Source organism: Mustela nivalis (assembly GCF_964662115.1).
Source record: "Mustela nivalis genome assembly, chromosome: 5".
Classification (NCBI taxonomy): Eukaryota; Metazoa; Chordata; class Mammalia; order Carnivora; family Mustelidae; genus Mustela; species Mustela nivalis.
Genome location: NC_139024.1, coordinates 7038076 through 7049026, shown reverse-complemented (window position 1 = coordinate 7049026; position 10951 = coordinate 7038076). Strand labels below are relative to the sequence as shown.

Genomic DNA, 10951 nt, shown 5'->3' with positions numbered 1-10951 from the left:
GCTATTTTCTAGAACTGTAGTAGATGTTCCTTAATAGTTGATTCTAGCTGTTTCTGACATTTTCCCAGTGCTATTGAAGAAATCTGGTGGCTTGTGTTCATCTTCCTTTATTCTTTTCCTAAAGCTTTCTAATTCAGGAGCCTCTGTATGTATGTATTATCTGTGGAGCTTCCCCTCCTGGTACCTCAGTCTTTTTCTCTCTTTCTCTTTTTTAATATTCTATTTATTTATGTATTAGAGAGAGAGAGAGAGAGAGAGAGAGAATGAGAGTTAGTGGGAGGCGAGGGAGAAGGGCAAGCAGACTCCATGCAGATCAGGGAGCCTGATGCGGGGCTCAATCTCAGGACTCTGAGATCATGACTTGAACCAAAGGCAAATACTTAACTAACGGAGGCACCCAGGTGCCTCCTTTGTCTTCCTCTTTTGGTAGAAAAGGGGTAACAACTGTTGGGTCATTGAAGTGTTCTTTCACTATTTTTGGCTCCTGTGTCCCCAGGTAATTGTTGCAGGTTAAAACCTTCTGCTTAGGTTAAGGTGGGGATCAAACTTCATAGTTGAACAGCTTAACCTTGGCTGTTTCTGCTTCCTTGTTTAGTTCATTGTGTGTCTGCTTAGCTAATTCCCCCAAATTTCAAAACTCATCTTCAAAGTTTTTTCTTCTTCCAAATGTGGCAAGTTGGAATGATGGCAGTGGTTTCTGTGTTGTTCCCCACGTATGGGTAAATGTTATCACTCTTTGAATTGCTTTTTATTCCTACCAAAAAGGATTAGTTATTCTTTCTCAAATAAATTGTCTTACCACTACAGTCAGAATCTAACTGTGCTGTTTGATGATGAAGTTTTTTCAGCAGTGAGTTACTCTTAATGTCTCCATCACCTTTCTGAACCCTTCAATACTGATATTTGTTGGAACCCAACATGTCTTTGGTTCAATGCACACATCTTTCATTCCAGATCTTTTTCCTTCCCTAATCTCTTTTTTAGGCTTGAGACCCCTATATCCAATTACTTACTGGATATGGCCACTTGAGTATCCCATAGACACCTCAACTCAGCACGTCCCTGATGAAACTCTCTGTTTCAGTGAATGGCGTCACCAAACACATGGAAGTAGAGTCAGAAAGCCTGTAGCAGAAATCTCTCCCTGCCAACCCTATCAATCACTTCAACACAGCTTGTAGTTAGTGGCCCAGGTGAGATTCAAACCCAGCTCTCTTACATCTCTGCTGCATTGAACGCCCTTCCTTCCTACGGCCTCTGTTCCTTGCTGTAGCAAAGCTGAAACCTGGGTGTTATCTTGATACCTGCCTGTCCTCTGCATCTGGATCCAGTCAGTTACCAAGCCTTCCTTGCTCCGTTCCCTAAATCTTTTTTGTATCTCTCCACTTCTCTTTATGCCTCAGGTACTATCCTGATCTGATCTTGCTTGGATGAGTGTAGTAGCTTTCTGCCTGGTCATCCTGTTCCAGCTTCGCCCTTTCTCACCTACTTCTGGTACTGTAGAAAGACCATTGCGTGTGCTGACCCCAGCTTAAGAGCCTTCCACATTGACTTATTTCCTAATTTTCAGATCTCCCCCTGCTTCCTATCTAGTATTCACTGATGTCACTCCCTGCTCCTCAATGTTCCTACCTTACTATATCATTGTTTTTTTGTTTGTTTTTGTTTTCTGATGTGCCAAGTTCTGCTCTTCTGCCCCATTCCTTATCCCCTTCCCTTGTCTAACGCCTTTTCACCCTTTGGGTCTCAACTTGGTCACACTTCTCCTGCAAAGTCATCCTGGCACCTTCCTCATGTTATGTTGGGTGCTCAAATTGGGCACTCAATAAATGCTTGTTGATTGTATAAATAAATTAAAGGAGGAATATCCCCATTCTCGGATCAGATAATTTTTTTTTTCATTTCACTTCTTTTTAAAATTTTTGACTTTTTATAAACATATATTTTTTATCCCCAGGGGATCAGATCATTTTTATTGATGTGCTTGGAGCTTGAGTTACATTAGATTTTATAGCTATATATATATAACATACATAACACTGTTAGTAATGCATAATGCCATTAATAAGAGATGATGTAATAAACAGTACTACTTTGCTTTTAAAAATATTTCCAGAATTATCTAAGAAAGATGTAATGGATGAGGATCACCTCACTCTTATTGAGAAGGTTGAAAAGAAGCGGTGTGAAATACTTAATAAATGGGATGAAATTCAAGCTCTTGAAAGAGAAATCAAAACAACTTTGCTTCATACGGGAATTTCACATATCACTGAGAATAGGATTAAAAGCATAGAGGTATGTAATTTATTTATTTGAATGTTTACATTGTTCTTCTGCTTGAAGATGTTGGCAAACACATGAAGCAATTTCATTTTGCAGCTGGGTAAGCAATAATGGAAAAATTGGTCCAAATATATTTTTGTTGCAAAACATTTGTAGCAAATGATCAGAATAATTAATTTGTCTAGCTAAAACAACAAAAATTGAGGTGATTAAAAATTCTGTAGAGTTCTGTAAAGGTTCCAATTGGATCTCTTTCAGGTCAATTGATGTCTCTTAAAGTTTCACAATTTTGAAGATGCTTGTCATAAAAGTCATGACCGCCAACTTTTAGTATCTATATGTACTAATTAGATTGAGCTGAAGCTCAGAGGGTTTAAGTAACATGCCCAAAATGATACAGTTTACAGGTGGCAAAGCTGGGGTTGAAGCTTAATAATTCGGGGGCTCCAAAGCCCTTATTATTTTCATTGTGTCACACTGAAACTCCACAGTTAGATTTTCAGTGAGTTGTACAATTACGTTAGAAGATAGAAATCAGTTGCTACCATAGAAAGGAGAGTCTGCTGTGTTAAAAGTAGTCTTTAGCAATTATCACTAACCGATTTTTGATGAACAGTATAATGTAGATTGTAATCTATGTTTTTAAATGTTATGCTGCCCTGCTTTTTATATGTTATAACCTGATTTTTATTTGTGTAGAATCTGACTCAATGTTACCACTTAGTTACAGGTTTATAAGTGACGTGTGATTCTTCTTCTTCTCATGGTTGTATAGTTACATGTATTTTCCCAGCACTATCTTTTTAAAATCTTTTTTTAAAAAGCAGAATTATAAAGTGTATAGGAAGGTGGTGATGGTTTAAACTTATTTTGCCTTCTCTCTTTCTTTTAAAATAATGTATCAAACTGCTTCTGTTTTTTGTTTACAGTCTGTTCTTATTTATTTATTTAAGATTTTATTTATTTATTTGAGAGCAAGCATGAGAGAGAGAATGAGTGAGAGCACATAAGTGGAAGGAGGGGCAGAGGGAGAGGGAGAAGCAGGCTTCACGCTGAGCACAGAGCCCCACGTGGGGATCCATCCCATGACTCTGAGATCCTGACCTGAATGGAAATCAAGAGTCAGATGCTTAACTGACTGAGCCACTCAGGTGCCCCTGATATTTGTATTTTATCTTGTATTCAGCCACCTTAACAAAGTCTGTTATTTATTTTTTTTAAAGATTTTATTTATTTATTTGACAGAGAGATCACAAGTAGGCAGAGAGGCAGGCAGAGAGAGAGGAGGAAGCAGGCTCCCCGCTGAGCAGAGAGCCCAATGCGGGACTCACTCCCAGGACTCCGAGATCATGACCTGAGCTGAAGGCAGCGGCTTAACCCACTGAGCCACCCAGGCGCCCCAAAGTCTGTTATTAATTACAAAAATTAAGTAACTTCTTTAGAATTTCCCTAAAATTCTGTGGGTTTTTCTTTTCTTTTCTTTATTTTTAAATTTATTTGATAGACAGAGATCACAGGTAGGCAGAGAGGCAGGCAGAGAGGGGGAGGGAGAAGCAGGTTCCCTGCCGAGCAGAGAGCCAGATGTGGGGCTCGATCCCAAGACCCTGGGAAAAGACATGATCCCAGACCCTGGGATCATGACCTGAGCTGAAGGCAGAGGCTTTAACCCACTGAGCCACCCAGGGGCCCCTCTCTGGGTTTTTCTAATACCAACCTTTATCTCCTCTAGTTTTTGACGTAGGAGGCTACTGATCTCTCTTTGCCTCATGTCCTTTAAGTCATGCTCTGTTTATTCATCTGTTTTTTAAATGGTGTGCTCTTGGGTACTTTTGAAATGAGAATAACATCGTTTACATATACTTTTTGCCCCATAAATGGGGAGAAGTATTTAACAAATATTCTTAACCAAGCATCTTACTTTTAAAACCATTTCTTCTTCAGACTGAAGCTATAAAATTGGAAACAGCAAACAGAATTTTAAAGAAGAAAATGCATGTAAGTATTTGTAAATTAATGTTCAATAGGAATATTTCCTTTATTGATGTGTGTGTGCCTCTTGTCCTAAACAAAATAAGAATATATACATTATTTTTCTAAATGATATCTTTCTGTAATGCTGAGAATATCTCACTATGCAGACATTAGCTTAAAACTGGACATGTGTAAGCTAACGTATTAATAAAAAAAATAAACATCCTTTTTAAATAGCTGAATATGCCGATCAGAATTGACCTTTTCTGTAACCCTTGCACATGTAACAGTGAGTTGTAATGAGTTTATCTGGTAACAGGGAATATAATGAATTGGTTCTCTAATGACTTTCAGGATACCCTTCCAGAACAACTAACAATTTGCTGCTTAACAGATTGTAATTCTGCTTCAGTTGGATATGTATATCCCTCTGAATTATATACAACATACATTAGTATGTTGTGCCTGAGTCTAGAAGTGGTATTCAATTTTGATTCAATCTTCTCATCAGATAAGGTCAGTCTCATGCCATTACACATGCCCAAATGATTTTGGTTCTGCAGGTTATTGAAAGCCAGGTGAAGCAGACCATGGAGAAGAGTAAGATGAGCGAGGAGGGGCAGCGGTAAGTGTTGATGACGTGATAAAAGAAGTGAGGCAATTTCATGCTCTCCTTAAAACCGTCCACGCAGATCTGCATTCGACAGGACAGTGCTCTGACATGTTTATATTCATGAGTGTTTACTTTAAATATATATGTTATCTTCTTTCCTGGGCTCAAGAATTCTTAGCCCAAGATTTAAATCTCAATCACTATATATTACTTGGCAATGTAGAAATAACTTCTTTGGAAAGAACTGAAGAATTGAGGTTAAATTCTCACAGGCAGGGATCAGGAAGTTGGGAAGATGGTGACTTTCCTTTCTCAAATTTTATGGCTTTTAGTGACATTAAATTTTTGAAGAATGCTGTGCATTTATTACTCTGACAGGCTTTTTTTTTTTTTTTTAATTATGTTATGTTAGTCACCATAGAGTACATCATTAGTTTTTGATGCAGTGGTCCAAGATTCATTGTTTGCATACAACTCCCAGTGCTCCATGCAACAGGTGCCCTCCTAGATACCCATCACCGGGCTCAGCCATCCCCCATCTCTCTCCCCTCTAAAACCCTCAGTGTGTCTCCTGTAGTCGATAGCTTCTCATGGTTCGTCTCCGCCTCTGGTTTCCCCCCTTCATTTTTCCCTTCCTTCTCCTAATGTCCTCCATGCTCTTCCTTATGTTTCACAAATAAGTGAAACCAAATGATAATTGACTCTCTCCACTCTGACAATTTTAATTTAAAAATGAAATGGCTGATTTATAGTATCAATTACATACATTTAGCTTTATATAGTTAATTTTCTTAGAATTGGTACTACAGTTCACATTTCAGGATTTGGTAAGGCTGGGAGCAACAGAAAACCATTGCTGGTTTAAATATGGAAAGTGCTAATTTGTAACAACAGTTAAAAGACATTTAGTTGTAGGTGATCTCAGTTCAATGATGATATCAAGGAACCAGTATCTTCTGTCTTTCCTCTTTGTTTTCCTCCTGGAGGCCTCAGTGTGACTATCTTCAGGCATGGGTCCACATCCCATAGAGAAATAAGGGGAAAGGGGAGGACAAAAGGCAAAGAGCTTCTCATCAGGAGACTTTTCTGTTTTATTTAGAAGGGGAGGTGCTTTCAGGGACTTACACCCATATCTCAGTGCCCAGCACCATGTCCCAAGACAATCCTTAGCCACAGAAAAGTCTAGGAAATAGTACACTCTACTTTCTAGCTCACATGGTAGAGAGAGTCACGGGAGAACAGTGGTAGAATGGTGACTGCGTGAACCACACAGGTGGGTTGTATTATGTTGCGTGTCCTCAAAGAATAGAAGATAGAATTACAAATACAAAATTGGGAAGGCTCCTTCCATAGTATTGGCAATGAGAGTGCCAATGAGTGGACCTAAAGTTTAAACATCATTATCTCCAAGATAAATCTACATCTGCTCCCTCACTATACTTAGTCTGGAAAATACTGCAGGGGATTGTGTCCAAATACAAGGAGAATCTTTGCTACATTCCGGGCCAAAATTCTGCAAGAAATCCTTTAAAATGGAAGTGGAAGATTACAGAGTCTCACTTTGTGTTTTTGAGTAAATATGTCTTAAAATAAATGTTTGTTTTAAAGTTTTCTCTTATGCTTGAGGCATTTTTGTCTAATCTATTGTGTTCACTTGTGTTTAAGGAACCTTTGGGATTTTATTAAAGAATTTGTAAACTTAAAGGAAACAGAAACTAACTCAAGTGATTGGAAAATGACCTATGAAAATTCATAGCCACCATGGGCGTAGCACGAATGTTTGCAGATTTATAAATTAATGAAGATACATCTTGTTTTGTCAGTTTCAATCTCTAATAAAGTTAATGTAGCATATGTATCCTACTCACGATATTGGAATAAATACATGTGTGCATGTGATTAGTTTTCCTTTCGTATACATATTCATAGCAATAGTAGTTCTTAGAGTATATTCTGCTTTCCTTCAGTATTTTTCTCCGAGGGAAAATACTTTCAATTATTTGATTGGAATAAGAAATTCAGCACTGCTACAATACAGATCAAATGTGTTTATTTGCCAATGCAAGTTTATATATAAACATTTACTGTAGCAATCATAGAATTAACATTCATAAACTAAATAATCTTTACTGATTGTAGGTGATGCAGTGCTTTGAAAGGTTGCAGCACTAGCATGGTGTTTGGCAATACATGTGGATCTTGACTGATTGTGATCTTGATGACAACATTGTGACTCGGATTTTTTTTTTTAAGATTTTATTTATTTGTCAGATGGAGAGAGAGGGAGAGAGAGAGAGAGAGAGAGAGAGAGAGAGAACACAAGTAGGCAGAGAGGCAGGCAGAGCCAGAGAGAAGCAGGCTCACTGCTGAGCAAGGAACCCAATGCAGGACTCGATCCCAGGACCCTGGAATCTAGACCTGAGCTGAAGGCAATGGCTTAACCCACTGAACCACCCAAGAGTCCCAAGACTCAGATTTTTTTAATGCCCACTTTGCCTATAATCTAGTTTGAACCCTTAGAACAAATACAAGTCCAGTTTCTTTGGACAGCCGTATACAGGGCTGTGGTGAGGATCAAAGGTAGGGGTGAAGTACACAAGAGACTTGATCCCAACGTGGAAGAGTAGAGTTTGAGCTCAGGGTGAGAGAGGGGTGATGTGTGTGTGTGGGGGGGGCGGTGAATGGGTTTTGCTTCCTATGGGCTGGGAGGTGAAGGTCAGCATGTGTGTTCATTACAGCTCTGTTCAAATCTAGTAGCTGTTCCTGGGGCAGGTGTCATCCTGCTTTTAGAGATGAAGCTGCAAATGTCACCGTATATAGAAATAAATTGGGCTTTATTCATGTTTGTTGAATTCTTTAAGTTCAAGTTGCCTTCTATTGGTTATTCATGTTTGCTGGAATCTTTTTAAGTAAGCACCATTATTTCCCATCATACGGCAGAGAGAATAAAAATGTGAAGGGGTGAATTGACTTGTTTAAAGTACACTGTGAGAAACAGAGCAGGGATCCAATCCCAGATTTGGTGTGCACAATTCCTCGAGTTTGACCACTGCATTAGGCTGTACCCTTTATATGTATCACTGGTCAGGATCTAGGGAAACACGTTTCTACATTGCGGTGACATAAAGACTGCTAGGAGTAAGAAGAAACAGACTAACAATCAAAGCCGAATTTACTTGCTTGTTGAGCGAGGGACAGCCATGGACTCGAGAGGCAGGATTCAGGGATGATCCGATTAGAAAGGAGGGGAGGCTGCATCCGGAGGCAGAAGGGCGTGCTGGTCTGTTTAGGGGGACTTTAGTCAGGAAGGCCTGAGTGGATTTCCTGGGGAGGAGAACGGGGGCTGGAAGGTCCCTTTGTTGTTTGGTCTTTATTCTGGAGTCACAAAAGCACTGTTTTCGAAGAGATGTGACATCGGTTGTAATCAGACCTTGTCAAGATCAAACTCTTGTAGCTGGCACTTTGTTATGGGTTCTCTTTGCATGGGTAAACTTTTCACTTAAAATATAAGTAATCCCACCAGTCATTTGTGTATTTAAGCAACATTCATTAGATCAACTTCAGGTACATTTCAGATGGTTGCTGCTTGCTGGAAGTATGGAAATGAAAACATGGCCAATGGGAGGGGGAGACAAGCCACGAGAGACTGTGGACTCTGGGAAACAAACTGAGGGTTTTGGAGGGGATGGGGGTGGGGGGGTTGGGTGAGCCTGGTGGTGGGTGTGATGGAGGGCACGAATTGCATGGAGCACTTGGTGTGGGACATAAACGATGAATTCTGGAACACTGAAAAGAAATAAAATAAAATAAAATAAAATAAATAAACATGGCCCCAATCTTCAAGGAGCTGATAGTTGTTTGTTGTACAGATTTGTGAAAAAGAATGCCAACAGCTAAAAAGAAAGCCTGATAAAACTAAAGGATACAAGGATGTGGGTAGGTACACTTTTACCCACTGCTGGAGCAAGTGTAAATCGACAGGAACGGTTGGGAGGTAATTTGGCAACAAGCTCACGGAATAACCTGTGTTTTCCCGGAATCTTGCAGAATCATGCCTGCTGGCATGAGGGTTATGTAGCTTGTTTGAGGCGATGTGGGATGGTTGTGATAACACATGACAGGAAGGGTGAGCTCTGGAGAGATCAGCTTATTTGTAGAAAGAAAGAAAGAGGAATACAGAGAAACAAAAATGTGACTTCTCAGTGTGGGAAAAGATGACTGATTTCTGTTTACAGATTTAAGAGGTGAAGTTTTAAAATATCCACAGGCAGATTATATGTCTGAAAGTAAAGAATGCATCACAAGTGTGGCCTTTTCGTCAAAGCCCATAGCCTCCTGTCTGAATGGACAATTACGGATGAGCCATGAGGAGGAGAAAAGAAGGAGATCTGAGAGTGGCTCTAAGCAAACCGTGGGCACATGGAACTGACTGGAAGCAAATGGATTGGAAGGGCACTGAGTTTTTGAGGGAGTTTGTTGATTACAGGCTATCAGGCAACCAAGGTAAGTGAGTCCATTGCTGCTCAAAAGCTTTAACAGCCTTGGGTCCCCTGAACATCCATGAAGAGCAGAAGACAGCTGAAGAATCCATATATCCCCTAAGAGAACATAGTCCCCTAAGTCCACTTCAGATGAGCCCGAGGAGGGCAAAGGACGGCCAAACCAGTGACAAGGGCAATGAACAAGAGCTCCGACCCGATGCCGTCAGACTTAACCCTGTGCCTGGTCTTTTCTTCAGAGCTTCGGGAATGCTACAGACCATGCATTGCTGTGTGTGTCCTCACCTTGGCATGAACATCCACTCGTAAATGTATGGAAATTATCCTGGTTCTCAAAGGATGGAAAAAAAGCTGTGTATCCTTTAGGGATCTTGGACTTTGAGCTGGATGTGGTGATGGGGTGGATTTGTCTCCCTTAGAGAGGATGGCACTGTGTTTTATGCAAAGAAATAGGTGAGCAAAGGGATTTCTTAATCAGAATGTGGACCGTGGGAGAGATATTTCTCTACTGTAGAAGTTGTAAAGACTTGTGTTTCTTCCAGGTGGTGAGGCTGCTGGGACACTGGGTCTTCTGTGTACCTAGTTCTTAAACAGAGCTCACCATTTTGGGCACAGAACATGTTTGAGGCATAAACTTTGTCAAATCAGGCCAGTGGAGATCAGGGTTAACTCATTATTGTGACATGACCCAGTCTACATGATTTACTCTGTTTACCCTAAAGAAGCTCATGTGCACGTACCTAAGGAAGCTTCTCTTCCTCATTTTCTCTTGTTGTCTATCTTGTCCTGTCTATCATCCATCCATCTATCTATCATCTATCTATCTATCATCTATCTGGTTATTTAATCTATTGATGTTCACCGAATAACCCTGATACTAGAAAATAGAAGCAGCATCATTTTTTTCTGAGTAGGGTAGTAATGGTGCTGGTGGTCATCTTTAAATGGAACACTACAAAGCAGATAAAAGAAATAGACCCACATACATCGACATGAGTAAATAGCAAAACCGTAATGTTGGGTGAAAAAAGTAGTTTCAGTGGAGTACATAATGGTAGTATTATTAATATAAAATTAAACATGCATTGGTATGAAATTCACTAATTCTAGGACGTTGATTAACTGGAGGGAAAAGAGAAGGCTCCAACTGGATTTAATATTTCAGTAGCATATATGGTGTTTTATTTCTTTTAAAAATATGAAGCATTATATGTTAATAAAAGAATATGAAGCAAATGTTCTGATATCAATGTATGTTTAATATTGATAGTAGATTCATAAGTATATTATTTTCTATAAATTTCTATAAGTATGCTAACACTTGTTAAACACTTATTATATGCTAGACACTATTCTATGAATTTAACCTAGATTCTTTTAGTTCCCGTGTGATCTTACATGGTAGTTACAGTTATTATTTTACAGATTAGGAAATTTCTTATTTAAATTTTTAAATTTTAATTTAAAATTTAAATTTAGGGGCACCTGGGTAGCTCAGTCGGTTAAGCATCTGCCTTTGGCTCAAGTCATGATTCCAGGTTCCTGGGATTAGGCCCTGCATCAGACTCCCTGCTTAGCGGGA

General features: G+C 39.4%; 1 protein-coding gene across 2 annotated transcripts; it reads left to right on the top strand.

The window, feature by feature from the left end:
- The first annotated feature begins 2119 nt into the window (after positions 1 to 2119).
- Positions 2120 to 10385, top strand: LOC309864240 (uncharacterized protein C6orf118-like). 2 transcript variants are annotated; one of them, XM_082729590.1, is made up of 4 exons: positions 2120 to 2298; positions 4228 to 4281; positions 4821 to 4882; positions 9195 to 10385. In XM_082729590.1, exons 1-4 carry the CDS (start codon positions 2137 to 2139, stop codon positions 9199 to 9201), a joined length of 285 nt encoding a protein of 94 aa, XP_082585716.1. In that variant the 5' UTR covers positions 2120 to 2136; the 3' UTR covers positions 9202 to 10385. The 2 variants fall into 2 exon arrangements, with proteins under 2 accessions (XP_082585716.1, XP_082585715.1); XM_082729589.1 differs by lacking the exon at positions 9195 to 10385 and adding an exon at positions 6536 to 6769.
- The last annotated feature ends 566 nt before the right edge of the window (positions 10386 to 10951 follow it).